The 19,783-nt window shown below is 44.1% G+C and overlaps 1 protein-coding gene across 1 annotated transcript in view; it reads right to left on the bottom strand.

The window, feature by feature from the left end:
• Positions 1–19,783, bottom strand: part of ATM (ATM serine/threonine kinase) — a 1,319,133-nt gene that overhangs the window by 390,220 nt on the left and 909,130 nt on the right. Inside the window, exon 44 of the mRNA XM_069202321.1 lies at positions 993–1,097. Within this exon, the coding sequence (XP_069058422.1) occupies positions 993–1,097 (105 nt within the window). The remainder of the gene's footprint in view (positions 1–992; positions 1,098–19,783) is intronic.

Raw genomic sequence — 19,783 nt, forward strand, 5'->3', positions numbered from 1 at the left:
GTTTAGTATTCACAAACACACTTACACTTAGCACATGCATACAACACCCACCCACTGCATAGCACTACATACTAGTTTGATGTAGGCCAAGGGTGAGTTAAGTACACAACAGCAGGACTTTACATCCAAAGGTAAAGTTCTTGACTCCTACTGATCACTACATAGTATGTTGCCACCACCATGCTTATGCTACTTAACTCCTGGCAAAAGCAGTAGCCTTTCACCACTATGAGGGTGGCATTTTGGGCGATCCTCCTGGTCCAACAAGAGCGCAATCCAGGAGACAGGCATATGTCATGATACATACACATTCTGTTTGCGCATGACAACAAAAACTCAGTACCAGGGATCCAGATGGCATTGCAACTGGGGCACTAACAGAAGGGGTTCACGTCCGTCACCATGTGAGAATCTTTTCAGTCCAAACACCATACCAAAAGCAACAATCAAACAGATTTGCATACAATTGTGTAGCTTGCTAAAAGTCTAGGTTTGGTATAAATGCTGATTGTGTTTGGACTAATTGGTAATAATTTAAACAATGTGGAATTGAAGCGAGTCAAAAAATCCAGGTAGTAGCCAAAAGCTGATCTCCGATATCCTTCACTTACTATATGTAAGCAGCCTCTCCATAAAGCCATTCTTGCTACTGTCAATTAGATAATGCTTCTGGTTCTACAGAGGAAGGATCAAGTTTGAAAACCCAATAGATTTTGTCTTCACTCAGTTATGAACCCTCCCTCAACGGTTCATTACACCATCGACATCACTACACTAATAGTGCTATATGAACTGACCTCAATCTCAGGAGACAGCACTAGCATCCCTTGACATTGTTGGTGAACTTCTTCTGCATATACTCATAATACAGATTCCTGGCTTTGGGTCGGTCTGCTTACAGTTTACTATGAGTTTTCGTGTCAAAGAGCTGCAAGCTCCACATTTAAATTATATATCTGTATACAAAAAACAACAACATAATTAATTCTTACCTGGCATATTTTATGCTTTCATAGAAGCCACAAAACTCTTTGTCTTTTAACGACTGCAAAGCAGAATACAATGATTCATGGTAACCTGGACCAGAAGCCTCGTTCCTTAAGAATAAAAATATGAAACAAGAAAAGAAGCAAGAAAAGAAAATCAAAATGTAATTTTCATACCTGGTATTATGAGTACTGTTATGTATTATACATTTACAAATGTAAAATATTAACATTGTATCTTACATGTTTTTTCCTATCTGTACTTTCAAGATCAATAATACTATGGTATGTCATTTAGAAGTAGAACAGCTTTGAATAAGAATCTATAAATATCTAGATAAGGAGAATAGAACAAGCAGTTTACAAGAAAAAGCCCTGACTTAAAATGGAAAAAACTTAGCAAGCAAACATTTAAAAAAAAATGTCAAAACCAGTGATGGGAGGCCATCAAAATTTGCACTCTGCCTGTGTTCGCAATGAAACATCTATTGAAGTTTAAAAAATCAATGCTGATGTGCTGTTTTTAAAAGGAGACAGACAAGTGTCATCATGTAGTGGACACTCAGAAATAAGTGCCAGTTCTGAACACTGGCAGACTTGGCACAAATTAAGCACTGCTCGAAATTCCACAACACACCTGCAACTACCAATGTGTGAATACACATTAAACCACTTGATCTACCGCAACAAATCAGTGCTATTGGAAACTGGAGAGAGTCTGGCAAAAAGAGAAGATGTGCTAGATATCAACCTGCCGGCCTCGAGCTGCCAGACTAGCACATCTATGCTGGTGCATATGTGTGCATTTTTATGGCATTTCTTCATTAGTATGGCTCCTGCACCTGTGTGTTATGGCATTTCTCCTCCTCCCAACTTGTTTTGCCAAGTGCCTTGGCCATTGCCAGCTGAACAGAAAAGTGCCTGTGACAGCCCATAACCCCCTCATAAAAATATTGTTAATGTGGACTATGCATCAAGGTGGAAGACATTTTCTGAATTATTTTTCTTCACCACATGTGCAACCACTAGCTGTACCACTATGTTGCCAGAAGAAAATGAGTTACTTAGCTATGACTTTAATTCTCCAGTATTGGAATCTTTAATAGATTCACATGCTTCAATCATTCACCGTTGTCAAGATGGGAGTCCCTGGTACCTTCATAAAGTAGTGTTAAAATAGGCCTAAACCCAAGGGCCCTAGGCCGCTTAGTTTAGTATTCTATCACAGTCATTCTGAGCAAAGGACTACATTTAAGAGTCCACCAATCAGGTGACGCTACCCTTTAGAACCCTCCACAGAGAAGCTCTAGTCCCTCAGATTTTCAGACCACTTGTGCCTACTCATAATAATAATAATAATAATGAGAGGTAACAGTGAACTTTTCCGGGGAGGTGGGTGGGTCACATGTGAATCTATGAAAGATTCCAATACTGGAGAACTAAAGTTACAGGTAAGTAACTCATTTTCTTACTCCAGTATTGGAAATTTCATAGATTCAAATTCTGGAATCAGAGTAGGAAGTAGCAGTGATGCACACTGTAGTATAAATTAGGAGTGCTTCAACAGAATATCAACAAGATGTTTGAGCAAATATACATAAATAAGACAACCCAAAATTCAACAGCTTAAACTTGTTATAAGAAACCATAACGTATATCAACTTTTCTTCTTTGATACATTTAAAATAAACAATGTGCAGAACTGACCTTAGGATGGTGGGATGGTAGGGCTAGCTCACATTTACTGGAAAAGATGTCTTAGGACCGCCTGACCCACAGCTACTTCCCCTTGAGGAGCTGCATCAAAGCAGTAATTTCGTGTGACTTTGTGGCAGTTCTTCCTGGTTGCTGTTCTGCAAATATCCTGGAGAAGTACCCCTGCCAACAGTGCAACGGACACTGATACAACTCTGGTAGAGTGAGATCAAACAGAAGTTTGTAATGGTTTGCCTGCTGCTTGATGGCATAACAGAATAGCGGCTGAAATCCTTCTTCCAATGCTTTGCTTGGAAAGAGGTTGTCCCTTTCAGGAGCACTGTAACCTACCTACAAACAATTGACTAGTCTTGCAAAAGGATTTGGTTCTATCCAGGTAGAACTTTATACACCTTTTCACATCTAACGAATAAAGAGCCCTCTTCGCTGGCATTGTAGGATTTGGGAAGAATTACTTTAGGATAAGCAGTTCGTTGATATGAAAGTCTGGGGGAACTTTGGGTGTGAATCGTGGGTTTGTGCGTAAAAGTATTTTATCTTCTCTTAATTTGTAAGAAGGGTTCTTGGATAGTCAGTGCAAGGATCTCCCTGACCAGTCTGGCTACTACAAGAACTACCTTCAATGAAAGACATTTTAAAGTAGATCTGTGGATCTGCTAAAATGATTGTTTCATGTGCTCACAAGGACTATGTTGAGAAGGTCTGAAAGGTGGGAAGACTCTGAATAGGCCCTTTAAAAATTGTTTAATGATTGTGGAGGAACACAAAGAGGGTGAATTATATGAGCGCCTAAACTACGCTATGGCGCTAAATAAGAATGTAGGCCTTTGGAGTGGGGTGGTCACTTGAGGCGTTGGAGATCTTGCAGGCGTAGTTGACTGAGGTGCTGTTTCACCAGTGGGTGAGAATCTTTTACTATAATTTGCTAACATAGCTTCTAAGTCTGAAATTAGGAAGCATGGCATATGAGCTGTGAAACATTTTGGATCATAATCATTGTAGTATTCTTCCTCATCATGCTGATATCTTACATTAAGTTGAGAAGGACTATGCGCTGTTCATAGGGTTCCTCATCATCGGAATCATCATCTCCCACCAACAGGTGGGCTGGTGTAAATGGAGTTATCTTGCTTGGGGACGTATACTCCGAGGTTAACTTCACCATTTGTTTTTTTTTCTTTCCTTTTTTCACTTGTCAACGGGGTCCTCGATGGTGCCGTCGATGAGGACGTCGATAATATAGCAGGTGTACTCTTCGTCAGTTGAGTGGCTGTCGTCTGCAACAAAGAAGAGATCTTTAGCATCGATGGCTTAGTAGTTGAGGCAACTGCCACTGTCAAAAAAGAAGCTGATCTAGAAGCAATGGTCATCATCAGCTTCGACAACGATGGTGATGTGTAAGTTTTTGTTGACGATGATGTCATCGACGATGCCCTCGTTGCCAGTGGACAGATCTCACCGCCATCGGTGGTGGGGAAGACCTCCTCAGTGCCGCCGCCGATGAAGCTTTCATCGAAGGTGGGGAAAACACTGTCAGTGCTGTTGAAGATAAAGCTGACGTAGACGGTGGGGTCCTCGTCGATGGCGCTGAGGAAGGCTTCTTGAATACCTGTGACACCTTAAGGGTCAGCTGAGGTTTTTTTTTTTAGCCCTTTCTGTACTGCTAGTGCGCTCTTTTTTGTCCTTAGATGAATGATAGATGGTATGAGGAGATGAAGAAGGGCTGCAGTCTTTGTAAGACCTTGAAGTGGTCTTTTTGTAGGCCTTTCTTGGCTGTAATGAAGAAGATAATTTCTGAGGATATCTCTCTCTTTTTTGGGATCTTCTAAAAGAGAAAGAGGAGTCTTCACTATCACAATCAGAACCAGGTATTCTCTAGTTGTAAGTTTCTGCAGACAAATTAACAGCCTGTCTTCCCTGTGTTTCAGAGTTTTGGAGGAAAAGGTATGACATACCTTACACTCCTTTGTGGAGTGCTCCGGGTAGAGGCAGTAGATGCAATTCTGGTGTGGATCCTCAGAATGTAACCTCTTTTTACCACAGGTTTTACAGGGTCTGAATAGACTCTTCTTTTCCTTCTCAGACATGGTGACAGTCTTCTGAGAAGGTGTACAGTTAAGAACTAAAGGCAAAAAAACCTTTAGAACCCAGATTAAATTAGGCAAATCTTCTGAATATCCAGAAAACACAGAAAAGCTGAGCAGAGCTCAGTGGAGACTTCCCTAGCACGATGTGCAGTAGAAAATCTGAGGGACTGGAGCTTCTCTCAGGAAGGTTCTAAAGGGTGATGTTGCCTGAATGGTGACCTCTCAAATTTAGTCCTTTCTCAAAATTACTCTGAGAGAAGACTAAACTAAGGGGCCTGAGGCCTTTGGGTTTAGGCCTGTTTTAACACTACTTTATGGCGGTACCAGGGATTCCCATCTCAACGACGGGGAATGATTCAAGCATGTGAAGCTATGAAAGTTCCAATACTATAATAAAGAGTATTTCTTATTGTTTCTAACATTGTGCTATACCCTTTTTGGCCCCAGTTGGCCTTCAGCAGAAAAGGTTACTAAGAAAATGAAAGGTCACTTATCTGTAACTTAACCTCACCAGTGTATGGTTGCTTCTTAGATTCCAATGTCTGACACATTCCCCACTGTCGTGCTGGGAAAACTTGGGTACATTTAAAATAATCAGAGTATAAATATGCTGTGCAATGTATACAGTACTACGAGTAGCGTATCCACATCATCTTTATAGATTATATTTTCTCGCAATAAGGTGGATGTGCTATGAAAACCACAACTCTTTTTTGTGGCAGAAGGGCAAAAGAAGCATAGAAAGAACAGTGAATAAAGGGCAGGAGAGAGAATTGCTTGTAAATCATGAAGCATACCAACACAAGGGAAATGTAGTCACAGGGGAATAACTTTGCATCCCCAGCATGGGACCTTCCATAGATTCATATTATTGATTGGGAGTAGCAAGGTGTGAAAGATCAGAAGGCATGGTGGGAAAAGGCTCCATTACTGAAACAGCTATTGATGCACCATGTGTACTACTGCATTGTCACTTCTTGATAGAATATGCAGGCAGTCATATTTGACAAAGATATGGCTAGTTTGCCATTTCGTTACGGTACAAATATACAGGAGGGTGAACTTCTAAGAATAGTATTACAGCTGCTGACACCTCCCCCTCAAGGAGTGAACTGTAACTTTTCCTGGAAGCAACTGGGCTGGCCTGGCATTGAGAGTCCAAAATCTACCAACAGATGCTTTGCCTACCTGAACGGTCCCTTCTGTCCAAGCAAAAGGACAACCATTTCAGGAAAGTGAAATAATCTCCCTGACTGAATTGGGTTTGGAAAGTCCTTTTCAGCTACAACACACTGCAAAAGCTAAAACACTCCAGTCAACAACATTCCTTCAATGCCATGGGCCCAAGATACAGGCAGAGTCTTTTCAGGGTGAGTGCAGCAAGGGGTCCATAGTACCCTCTTACGATACAATATCAACTACAATAGCTATTATGTTGTTCTTAGAAGAACCACTTTCAAGAATGACTGTCACTACACCTCTACAAAGGGGAAATATCCCCTTTTATTCAGCAGTGAAAACAAAACACAAAACTCCCCCACCTCTGGTATGCCACCAGAAGTGCTGCTTTTGAAAAGGCAGTGAATAGAGGTACTGATTCCATAAATAGTGACCACCATGAGCACATTTGTAACACCTTGAAGGAAGAAAGGGTTGCTTAAAAAAAAACTTACTGGTGGTGAATCAATAGTGATTAAATCAGGCGATAAGGGTGGAGCAACTGTGATCCTCCTGAGGACTATGCATCAGGCAGAATGCCTTACAATCCTTAAAGACCCCAGCAACTATAATTGACTCTCAAGCAACCCGACTTCTGAAATACAGGAAGGGATACCTCTCCTGGTAACAAATGGAACTGGCAACGGGTGGATTACCCGACATGAACCCGAGTTCCTGATTCAGAAGGAACCAAAAGTACCACACTTTAGCATACTTCCAAAGGAGCACTAACACAAATTCCCCATTCCCTAGAGACCTACTGTGTCGGGACAGGGTCTGTAGTCTAATCCCTTTCACAGTTCTGTGACGTGTTTTGGTGAAAGAGATGCCCACTTTTCTGAAGAACACAAAGGATGTGCTGAGCCTCATTAAGGACATACCTTTGGACCAGGACAGAGAGATACTCATTAGCCTAGAAGCTGACTCACTGTATACCAATATTCCACAGGACGCCACCCTTGAGGTGATACTTGACCGGGCACATCTAACTCGAAAATATTTTGAGTACGAAGGAGAGTTCTGAATTCTTCCTGCAAGTACATGGGACATGGCACATTCCCTCCCAGCTTGGCATGTCTGTATGTACACTCCTTTAAGTATGAGTGTGTGTACAGGAAGCTGGCTCTGTATATACTATATCAAAGTGAAATATAGTGTGCACAGAGTCCAGGGGTTTCCCAGAGGCTTGACAGAGGCTAAAGTAGATAATACTGATGCTCTCTTTTGTGGTAGGGTGGTCGAGCAGTTAGGCTTATCAGAGGGTAGTGCAAAGCATTTGTTGTACACACACAGACAATAGAAGCAGCACACAATCAATGACTGAACTCCAGACCAATAGTGTTTATATATCAAAAATATATGTTCTTAATTTATTTTTAGAACCACAAGATTCAAGTTGCAGGTTAGTACCTTAAATGTTTCATATTTTACACAGGTATCAACATGACTTGGTTTGAAATAGGTAAGTAATACAGATCTCAAATTATTGGCAATAGTCTGTTTTAAAAATGGACACAGTGCAATTCCTGGGGGGGGGGGGGGTTAGATTGGTTTACAGGTAAGTACAACACTTACAGTTTCAGTCTCCGGGTTGTAGGAAGTCCACCAAATGGGGTTCAAGTTAACCCCAAACACCCACCACTAGCAACACAGGGCCGGCCAGGTGCAGAGGTGAAAAATGAGCAATTTTAACGTGGGCTCCTATGGAGGCAGGGGGTACTCGGGAATCTGGTCTGCCTGCAGGTAAGTACCCGTGACTCGGAGGGCAGACCAGGGGGGATTAGAAGAGCACTGGAGGGGCCACAAGTAGGCACCAAACACACACCCTCAGCGGCACAGAGGTGGACGGGTGCAGGGTGCTAACAGAACATTGGGCTTCCAATACCGGTCTAAGAGAAGACCTTGGAGGTCACTCAGAGGCTGCAGACGAGGTCTGGGGGGGAAGGGAAGGAGGGATGTCTCGGGCACACTGCTGGTCGGACGGGGGGAGGGGCCGTCTGCTAAACGTAGGTGCACCGGGTGTCGGGTTCTCCAAGACCGGGGGCTGAGGGTGCAGTGTGACCTTAGGCGGCAGTTATCTTCGTCTGGAGCTTTGCGGTCAGTGGGGTCCTCGGGATTCCCTCTGCAGGCGTCGTCGTGGAGGGTGGAGAGGTCAACCCAGGGTGGGCACTTGCTCGCAATTGCCTGTGGACCCTCTCTTGCTGGGTGGACCACCTTGACACGGGCCATGAGTGGAGGGTGCACAAGGGTCAGGACTCGCGCATCCAGAGTGAGGTGGGAGTCCTTGGTTGTAGGTTTATCTCAGAGCAGTTGGCCTCTGGCGTTCTGGGTCCTTTTGGGTGCAGGGCAGTCCTCTGGAGTTGGGCAGAGGCTGCTGGTCCCGCTGGACGGGTCGCTGGTCTTTTGCAGGTTCTTTGAAGCAGGAGAAAGGCTGGTAGGGCTGGGGCCAAAGCAGTTGTCGTCTTCCTTCTTCTCTGCTGGGGATTTCAGATTAGCAGTCCTTCTTCTTCTTGTAGGTCACCAGGAATCTGGTGAGCTGGGTTCAGGGAGTCCCTTCAATCCTAGATTTAGGATGTTTAAGGGGTCAGAGGGACGTAGCCAATGGCTACTGTCCCGGAGGGTGGGTACACCAGCCTCATGCTCTCTCCCTTTGGGGAGGGGGCACATTCCTGTCCCTATTGGTCCCTGTCCTCCAAACCAAGATGGAGGATTCTGCAGGGAGGGGGTCACCTCAGCTCTGGACACCTTAGGGGTGGTCCTGGCTGGCGTGGTCACCCCTCCCTGCTGTCCCTAATTTTCCCGCCAGACTTGCCGCCAAAAGTGGGGCTTTGTTTGGGGGGGAGGGGCATCTCCACTAGCTGGAGCGCCCTGGGGCACTGTAATCTGAGGCTTGAGCCTTTGAGGCTCACCGTCAGGTGGTACAGGTCCTGTAGGTGGGGGAGGTGTGAAGCATCTCCATCCAAGACAGGCTTTGTTTCGGACCATAGAGTGCACAAAGGCACTCACCCCCTGTGGTCAGAAACTTGTCTGAAAGTGGCAGGCTGGCTCAGACTGTCAGTCCTACACTAGCAGTTTGGCTAACATACAGAGGGGCACCTCTAAGATGCCCTTGCTGTGCATTTTTCAATAAATCCCAAACTGGCATCAGTGTAGGTTTATTGTGCTGAGAAGGTTGATACCAAACTTCCCAGTATTCAGTGAAGCTATTATGGGGCTGTGGAGTTCGTAATGACAAACTGCCAGATCATATACTCAATATGGCTATACTGCAATTACAATGTCTAAGAATGGACTTAGACACTGTAGGGCCATATTGCTCATGCAGCTATGCCCTCACCTGTGGTATAGTGCACCCTGCTTTAGGGTTGTAAAGCCTGCTAGAGGGGTGACGTACCTATGACATAGGCAGTGATGTGTGGGCATAGCACTGTGAGAGGGGTGCCATGTCGACTTTGTTTTTTTCTCCCCACCAGCACACACAAGCTGCATGGCAGTGTGAATGTGCTTGGTGGGGGGTCCACTGGGGTGGCACAATACATGCTACAGCCCTTAGAGACCTTCGCTGGCCACAGGGTCCTTGGTACCATGGGTACCTTTTACAAGGGACTTAAGTGTTTCCCAGGGTTGTGCCAATTGTGGAACACAGGTACAGTTTTAGGGAAAGAACACGGGGCTGGGGCCTGGTTAGCAGGGTCCCAGCCACTTTCAATGAAAGTTGGCATCAACACTAGGCAAAAAGTGTGTGTGTGTGTGTGTGTGAGGTGGGGGGGGGTAACCATGCCAACGGTGGCACTTTCCTACAATGTGTTTCACCCTTCCAACGTGTGTAGGGATAACATTAAATTGTGGAAGAGCTACAAAGATGACGTGCTGATTATCTGGAAATAAAGTAAGGAAGATGCTTTGTCCTTCTCACAATGGCTAAACACATTAAATCCCTTTGTTATATTTACCATCACCATAAGGGGATCAAAACTGGCCTTTTTAGACCTAGAAACTGCTGATGAGGGTTTTCTGAAGTCTACTATAAGGAGAAAGAGATAAACAACCTGCTCTGTTTAAAGCATTTTCACCCCCATCTCTACGTGAAAACCTCCATGTGGGTCAGTTCCTGCAGCTTAGACACAACTGTTTTAACACAAAGGACTGCAAGGCACATGCAAAAAGACTCACTGACAAACTGACAGAAAAGAAGTATCCCTTCATCCTATCAAGAAAGCCAACAAGAGAGCTCTAAATAACAATAAGGAGCAATTGCTTTCCAATTTCGAACGAACAACGCGGAACAGATGGATCTATTACAACTTTGAAGTCTCTTAACTAGTTGCAGTGAATCATCAATAAAAACGGGGGTATTCTGGTGTTGGGGGGGCCTTGATTTTAACAAGTCAATGTACTACTTCACAACAGCCACCAATATGGAAGATATACTGGTACATACTTGCCCAAGGAAACCTCTAACAGACAACAGGCATCCAACACTCTGGGGCATACCACCACCAGGAGGGCACTCTCTTTGCAGTAGTTGTAGTAAATGCCCTTTCTCCAAGAGATTGAAAGAGGTAGACTTAGGGCTCAAAATCCTGTGGAGACTGAAAGACCTGTCCAACTGTCATTCCAAGATTGCAGTGTACATTATAAGGTGCCCTTCCAATCTCTTGTACATAGGGTTGACATCAAGATGGATCCAATCAAGAATAGTGGAACACCAGGCCACCATAAGGTGTAAAAAGGACACCACAAAACTGACAAGACACTTCACTGAGAAGGGACACAGTGACTTAGAATGGCATGTCATCGAGAAACTGAAAAAAAAATTAAAATGATATGATTCTACCACTTACCCTCCTTGAACAGAGATTGGTGTACAGACTTCTTCTAGGAATCTTGTAGAGCACAAGGCTACTCATAGGTGTTAGAAAAGTCATAATTGGAGCTAGAACTCTGCTCAGGAGGAAATTAGTTGCTGAAAAACCAGGTTTCCAGGGCCTTACTAAAAATAAAATGTGTTATTCAGCTGGCACAAGTCAAGTGGGAGGGTATTTCAGAGTTTGGTGGCCAGATGAGAGTGAATGGCATCCCCAAAAAGATTTTTTAGTCTTGGGAACCTGGAGCAAATAAGCTGAAGAGGATCTGAGCAACTTCACTGGAATGTATGGGGTGGGGAGTGGGGCTAATGAACTTAGCAAAATGGGGCCTCTCTTGTGAAGTGATCTGTGCTAAATGCATAGGGCCTTAAATTGCACTCACCGTTTCACAATAAGCCAGTATAGATCTTTCAGGCCTTTTTTGCTGATTAGTACCTTTAAAGATTTGATTCATGAGGAATTGAGCAGCAGCATTCTGAGTAACCTGTAGCTTCTTGATCACATATTGAGTATGTGCCAAGGTAAAGGACATTCCCACATTAATGCGTGACAGAATGAGGGCCTGGAGGATTTATCTTCTGGCTGACAAAGAAGGAGATTAAGTACCTTTTTTAACAGTCTGAGGACACCAAAGCAGTGAGCGACAAGCTGCTTGGCCTGGTGATCTAATGTGAGGCTGGATTCCAGCCACATGCTGAGACTCTATCGTGCATTTAGGGTTTGGTAGCCTTTCCAGACAATTTGAGAGTGGGGAAGAGACATTTCTGATTAAATTATTGCCCAATATCATGACATCAGTATTGTCTTAATTGAGCTTCAGTTTACAGTTAGCCATCCATCTGTTTACTTCCTGGAGACATGGGGCCAGAATGAGATGACTGGAGCTGACGTTGGAGGAACTGTAATCATCAGTTGAGTGTTATCAGCGTATGAAACCACTGCCAACTCATAAGAGCTCACAATTTCACCTAGGGAGAGCATGTACAGATTGAAAAGGTGGGGCTCAGGGAGGATCCCAGAGGCACCCTACAGTTAAAAGGGAGGATGTCAGAGTAACATGACTGATCCAAGATTTGGAATGTTCTATTCTCCAAAAAGGAAGAAAGCCATTTCAAAGCACGTCCATTAAAACCCACTTTTGATATACGATGGATGAGAGTGGTGTGATTTACCATATTGAAGGTCGCACTGAGGTCTCAAAGAAAGATGGCTGCCAATCCTCCTTGGTCCAAATAGCGACTTACTTCCTCGACCACTGCCAGCAGAGCTATTCCTGTGCTGTGGCCTGAACCCCATCTGAGTGGGATGGAGGATTTCGTTGGACTCAAGGAAGGTAGAAAGGTGATTGCTGATATGTTTTTCTAAGAGCTCTGGGGCTCCTGGTAACAAGGAAATTCGCCTGTAGTTACTCAGACAGGCAGAATCAAGACTGGGCTTTTTTTTTTTTTTTTTTTTTTTAAAGTGGTTTGACCACTGTAGGCTCCCACTGCAGCGAAGATGGCCACTGGAAAGGGAGAGATTGAACACATCCATAAAGGTGGAAGCAATACTGTCAGACCCTTGTCTGAGAATGTGAAGGGGGCCAGGTCAAGAGGAGAGCCTGACTTTACTGCATTAAGGAGATTTGTGAGAAGGCTCACTGTGAGGTCAGGAAAGACCATAAGAATCCTTTCTGATTTTAGTGGGATGCTACCAGGGGAATCCTCAAAGTTTAAGCTGTCAGAGAAAGAGTGGGAGAAGTCCAATATCATCTTCTGAAAGAAGAGAGCCAGATTATTGCTGTGCTCTACTGAGGCTTGTGGAGCAGAGCTAGAGAGCTTTGGCTCTGTGATGTCTTTCTGAATCTGAAAGATCTTCCCATCAACATCAATGGGCTAACCTAAATGAGGAAATACCCTGGGGCTATTTGAATTCCCAAAGGCAATGGGAGCAGGGATCTTGATATATAGGCTCAAGGGAATATAAATATACACCATGGGTTAGTCCGAATCCCGAACGGATATCATCAATGAGTAAAAACTTGCGTTGAAAATGGGGCTTAGGTCACCTTAGTTCACCAGCCCTATGGTCTGCTTCCACAAGTGGTAACCATGTGTTGCACAACAAGAAACACCGCTAGACACCAGGGATATCATCTGTATCATCTGGGAGGTCAAAGGAAACAGCAGAGAAAAGTTTGGTGCATGTGAAAAGTTGCCATCCAGTTGGCCTTATTAGTAGCATGCCCTATGGGGAGTTTTCAAGAGCCAGACGCAATTGTAGTTTCTGATGAGGCCTTTAGATTGGAGGTGGAGACAATGCAGATAAGATTTAAAGAGAGAGAATACTCTGAGATGATCATTAAGAAAGCCCTGGAGTAGGTGAAAAGAGTACAACGAGATGATTTACTAGTAGTGAGAGAAAAACCAAAAGAACAGGCTGAATCAGTGGGGTTTATCACCACTTACCATTGTCAGTCAGGTGAGGCGAGGAAGATTTTACGGAAATTGTGATCAATACTGAGATCAGATGAGACATTTGAAAGGATTCTAGAAGATTACCCACAAATTACCTTCAGGAAGAACCCATTCTTCAAAGGCTCGATAAGTCAGAGTTTAGTACCCAAACAAGAGAAAGGTCTAATGATAGAAGGGTTCTACACTTGCAGGGGACGTAAGGCATGTAGAAATAGCAACAACTGTAAGAAAGTTGTATTTCCAGCAGTGCCAAAACCATTTGTTATTAAGAAACACCTGACCTGCAACTCAGAGTATAGTGTCCATGCTCTCAGATGTGTAATAATTATTATATAGGAAGTACTATATATATGTGAAAAAAGAGTTCTGGAACACATGAGAGCAATAGTACAATAGGAGAGCACTTACTCGGTAGCAAGACGTTTCGAAGTCCACCATGAGAAGGAGATGGATTTATTTCAGTTCATGGTGTTAAACAGGAGTCCCCCAAAGAGAAAATGGGGAGGGAGGGGGGGAGGGGCAGGAGGAATGGCGATAGCTTGAATTAAGAAGAATGGAGTCAAGAATGATTATAGGCTATAATACTTTACATACAATAGGACTGAACCTTGAAGAATTGGCAGTACATTTGGGTTGATTAAAAAATTAGTTGGATGGTGCTGTAAGTGATTGAACAATTATTTTGCGGCCTCTGCAGGAACATAAAATTGGTGTCATTTTATTAGAAGATTTTAAAGTCTGTTTTCACTTATTTTTAGAATTTCAACGGATGGTGATGAAGCTGATGTCAACTGGTGATATGGATTAAGGGTCATTGTCCCTTACGGCAAAAGAGCTATTGTATCCTTTTCTAAGTTTATTATTAATATCTTACTGAGGCATGATAGTGATAAACAGAAGAATGAAAAAGAGGTTAAAGAAGTATAAGTATGATGAAATATTCTGTACATAAAATTGAAAAGGAGAGATTTGTAAGACAGTAAAAGAATGGTAGCCACTAAAAGATGGCTGCCAGTGCATTCATAAAAAGGTGGTTTTGTGGTTTAGTTCATTTTTTATGTAACTAACACAACAATGGCTTGTTTACAAATGGTGTCTGTTGTAAAAGTTACCTGTGATCAAGGAGACTGTTTCTTAGAAATGCGTAGGGAATTTAAACGAGCTGTCACAGTTACCAATAAAAAAACGCTACTTAAAAAGAGAAGTTGGTGGTCGGGACTGTTTTCCGGCATAAGCACGGAGAAACAAGATGTGTGGAGAGACATATATATATATATATATATATATATATATATATATATATATAAGGGCTCCTGCCCTGTTGCGTGACTCTCCTCCCGGCCTCCCGGCTGTGACAGCGCTACCCGCGACGGCGGGAGCGCGAAGATAATTTAAAGGGCTCCTGCCCTGTTGCGTGACTCTCCTCCCGGCCTCCCGGCTGTGACAGCGCTACCCGCGACGGCGGGAGCGCGAAGATAATTTAAAGGGCTCCTGCCCTGTTGCGTGACTCTCCTCCCGGCCTCCCGGCTGTGACAGCGCTACCCGCGACGGCGGGAGCGCGAAGATAATTTAAAGGGCTCCTGCCCTGTTGCGTGACTCTCCTCCCGGCCTCCCGGCTGTGACAGCGCTACCCGCGACGGCAGGAGCGCGAAGATAATTTAAAGGGCTCCTGCCCTGTTGCGTGACTCTCCTCCCGGCCTCCCGGCTGTGACAGCGCTACCCGCGACGGCGCTGTCACAGCCGGGGGCCCGTCCTTAGCCCGTCAGAGACCGGAGGAGGCTGGGCTGGGCCCCATCTCTTTCACCTGTAGTAAGAGAATTACTTGTTATCTAAGAGTTGTTTAAGAGAGTACAGATTATAGCACCATCCTACTATTCCTAAATTGAGAAGCCTATTCTTCACTCAGCCCTTCCCCCATTAATTCCTCCTCTAAGCTACCCCATTGCGGGCATCTTCCCAATATGGGGAAAAGGAAGGCTATAGATTTACCAGCACAATCCAAGGGTACTAAAATCGCAAAAAAACGCCCAAGTAGACCTTTGAATCCAGCTATACCCAATGGGTTAAACCCATTGGATGAAATAGATCTCCTAGTTAAAGAAGTTGAGTCTATGTTAGGTACACAAACAACTCTAGGGGCAACTAATTTAAAGAGAGGCCCCCCTAACGATAGGAAAATCCCAGAGTTATTTAAAAAGAAGGGGTCAAGGGATCCTACAGATACTATAATAGGGGTAGATGGAGACGGGGGCCCGCATAATTGCAAGGGCCCCCTACCGCTACCCACTTATAACATAGCGAGTTCTCCAGTATCCCAGCTGGGTCTCCCACACGTACCACATACACCAACCCTTCTACCATTGACTCCGGTGATCAAGGTGGTCCCTAGCCTATTCTGTACTAATCGTTTTGAACCTCTATTGGTAATAGAGGACTCGCCCGTGCCCACGAGTGTGCCCAAGTGCAAGTCAGTAGTTGGAAAACCCAACCCTAGTGTTATTTCACCGATCCCCCAGCTCGAGCCAGAAGGCAAAGAACCAGCAGCTAGTAGAGACAACCTGGCTACAGTTCTCCAGAGAGTTGATGAAGTTAAGGGACTGGTTTTAGTATTAATAGATCTTATGAAGAGCAATCGTGCTTGTGCTGGACTTTGTAAAGTCTGTGGGGAGGTCAGGGGGGAAGAAGCCTTCCCATTATCTGCCCCACCAATGGGGACGGAGCTAAGGGACAATTGTTGTCTCCCCACTAGAAGGGGGGCAGCTCTTCTAGGGAGGGAAGACTACCGTTGTGATCCCAATATCGACAACATGAGACCCAGGAGGTCTACAAATGTACCTAGGCACAGAGACCGTCAAGGTAGTTGGTCAAGTAATCTTATTAGTGACAGGGCCAGAGGTAGGACTAGCAAATCCGACCCACCGGAAACTGTCCAAGATTCCAGCCTTACACAACCCCCCAACAAGTCACATAAGACTCCCTCTAACAACATCACTCTCTCCCGATACAATACTGAGAGTATAGTTAATAAAGAACAGGACCTGTTTATAAGTCAGGGAACAAATAAAATCTATTTGACTAATGTTCCAAAACTATCGCCAGGGTTAGCTGAGAATCAAGCTTCCTTGATCAACAAAGTCATACATTGGACACGTTCCCGACGAAGTTGTCTCTCTGTTATTCGTTCTGACATAATATCGGCCAAGAGAAGCAGCATCACAGGGACCAATCTTGACATAATAACTATCTATTTTGAAGACAAGTATATGGTGACACAATTAATGGATTTTGATCGTCGTACCCACTTGGAATATGCAACAACCAGGGAGGGAATTAGACTCATGTTACACCCACAAAATACTGGACAAGCCATGGGACTGGCAGGATTTGATGGTTTAACTCATTCCCGTGGAGGTGCTGCACGAAAGGAAGTTAATCCCAGGCTGTTGCCCAATCCTGTATGACTGACTACTGAACTAGTAACTAATGTGACGGCCTGCTCCAAGGCCTTACATTTTACGGGGGATGACAAAACATTATCACCAAACACTTGTAGTACTGACTCGAGTGTGGTAGACGCTGGATGCACACCCGTGGTGACAAACCAAGATAAATGTACATTAGAACTTATGTCATGGAATGTTGCCGGCCTGGCAAAGAAACTAGATGATGGTGAATGGGCCTCTTTTATTAAAAAAACAGACATATGTTTGTTTCAGGAAACTTGGGCGGAGGATGCCACCAACATAGATGGATTTCTCTCATTTAGTGCACCTGCTATACCTCCAGAGAAGGGGAGGGGCCGGGCAAAAGGTGGGCTCTTATTACTTGTTAACAAGAATTTGCAGTGTGACTACAAGCTTTTGGGAATTGATTCTGTAGATCTAAAAGCCATGTGTATTACGTTTAACAGAAGATTATCAATTGTTATTGTTAATGCTTATATACGATCGGTCCCAAATGGCTCCGAGTCCCATACCCTGGCTATTCTTTCTGAATTTATAGGCAGCCTCCACCCCTCAACTATTCTAATCATAGCTGGAGATTTTAACTGTACCTTCGAGCCTTCTATTCTCACAAGTGGTTTAACTGATGAAGAAGATGAGCAGTGGGGGATCCCACAACTATCTATTACCCAGCCTTGCAAAAAATCTCGGGTGGCCATGCAATTAGCCACATTATGTTTAAATCATGGCCTTAGGGCCTGTAACGGTAGAACTCCATCTGATATGAACAGCGCACCTACTTTTAAAAGGGGCATGTCGACAAGCACTATTGATTACTTCTTGGTCGATGTTAGGTTGTGGCCCCAATTGGTAGATATGAAAATAGAAGTAAGATGTGACAGTGACCATTTCCCCTTGCTCCTTACTCTTTCTGGAGAAACGTTCAGGAGAACACTTAATAACCATGTCACAATCATTCCGCCATCTTGTTGGAATAACAAATTCACCAAGATTACATGGCCAAAAGTGGTGTCCAACCCTCATCATATCAGAGCAATATATCAGATTTTTTTAAATAATTTGGCAGAGTATGAAGACCAGGCAGTGGGGAATATTCCGATTCTCAAAATACATGACAACATGTATACCCAACTACGGTCTTTTTTTTATAAAACAAGGCGGTCAAAGACACATGAAGGGAAAGGGGCAAGCAAGGGATGGTTTGATGAGAGGTGCTCAAAGGCTAAGTCTGGGTTAAGAGTTGCAGTAATGTCTGGTTCCCAGGGGGAAATTAAACAAGCCAGGTCCCTATACAAAGCAACTTTGTCTTATGCTAAAAAGCAGTGGGAGGATTCCCTGTGGCAGGAATTATTAGATGCTTCCAGAGAGAAGAACAATAAGCGTTTCTGGGAGCTTCTGTCTAAAAGGGAAAATGGAGGTAGGAGTTGTCCCAGCAACCATATCCAACCAGAAAGCTGGGTAGAGCATTTTACTACTCTCTATGCCCTACCAGAGGGCCCAATGGACACCAATGTGGTCCACTCTCCAACAGAATTGTTGGAACCAAATTCCCGTATGGCCCCCCAAGTGGAGTCTCAGTGTGTCCCTGAGTGTTGCCTCATTTTTAAAATAGAAGAGACCCTTGAGGCTATAAATAGCCTAAAACCTGGCAAAGCACCTGGACCAGATAAGCTTCCTGGAGATCTTTATAGATCAGAACCACATATCTGGTCCTGGTATATAAATGCCATCTCAAATAGTATAGCGGCAGGGGGGCAAATTCCAGGTACATGGAAGGGGGCAGAGATCATATCCATTTATAAAAAAGGGAATGCTAATCTCCCAGCCAACTACAGGCCAATTAGCCTTATAGACAACCTACAAAAGATCTTTGCAAAACAAATTTTACAGAGGTTAATCAATTGGGTTGAGGAGTACCAAATCCTTTCCCATCTACAGGCAGGGTTTCGTGCAAAAACAAGCACGATAGACCAGGTTTTTCGATTGGCCATATTGCATTGGAAATATGTACTTGTGGCCAAACAATGCCTGTATGTGGTATTTATAGACCTGCGATCGGCTTTTGATTTGGTCCCAAGAGCCAAACTGTGGGAAGTGCTGGGTAGATTGGGAATCCCAGAGGATCTATTACTCCTGTTAAAACGACTGCATGAGAACACTTATGCCCAAGTGAGGTGGGGTGAACAAGGCGAACTGACAGAACGGATTCCAATCAGAAGAGGAGTTCGCCAAGGTTGCGTGTTAGCCCCCCTACTGTTTACTATATTTATCAACGAAGTAGTAAAGGCTGTGTCCACAGGCCAGAATGATGCCCCTTCCCTGAATACACAAAAAATCCCTATCCTGCTCTTTGCCGATGATTCACTCCTCATTTCTAAGACACCAATGGGGTTGCAGACCCTTGTTGACCGGTTTAACCAATTCTGTAGCGATTATGGGCTGGAGGTTAACATTAACAAAACAAAATTGATGGTCTTATCCAAGGGACCTAGGAAAAGATGTTCCATCCACATTGAGGGAGTACCGCTGAAGGAAGTAAGCTCTATAGATTACTTTGGAGTTAGGTTAACCAGTAAACTACTATGGGAAGAGCAGATTACGAAAAGTGCAGGGCTCCTTCAACATAGAGCCTCATCCATATTGCGTTTTTATCAAAGCTCCTTTACAAAGGTTGTTTCCCCAGCAATAAAAATTTACACGGCTAAGGCTCAAAGTGCAGCCCTGTACGGAGCGGAAGTATGGGGTTACGCTAACTGCAATAAGATCAGTGTGGGGGAAAACAACTTTGCAAGGGCTTTAATTGCATGTCCACGCACTACACCCTTGCTTCCATTATTTCTAGATCTGGGGTTAAGCCGAGTAGCAGATCTAGCTACTCTAAGACCTCTCCTTTATTGGATTAGATTATGGACAACCCCCGAACTAGATATATATAAGACCGCATTACTCGATTTACTGAAATGCCAAAATGCTAATACTCTTCCCTGG

This window comes from Pleurodeles waltl, chromosome 8 (assembly GCF_031143425.1).
Source record: "Pleurodeles waltl isolate 20211129_DDA chromosome 8, aPleWal1.hap1.20221129, whole genome shotgun sequence".
NCBI classification, from domain to species: Eukaryota; Metazoa; Chordata; class Amphibia; order Caudata; family Salamandridae; genus Pleurodeles; species Pleurodeles waltl.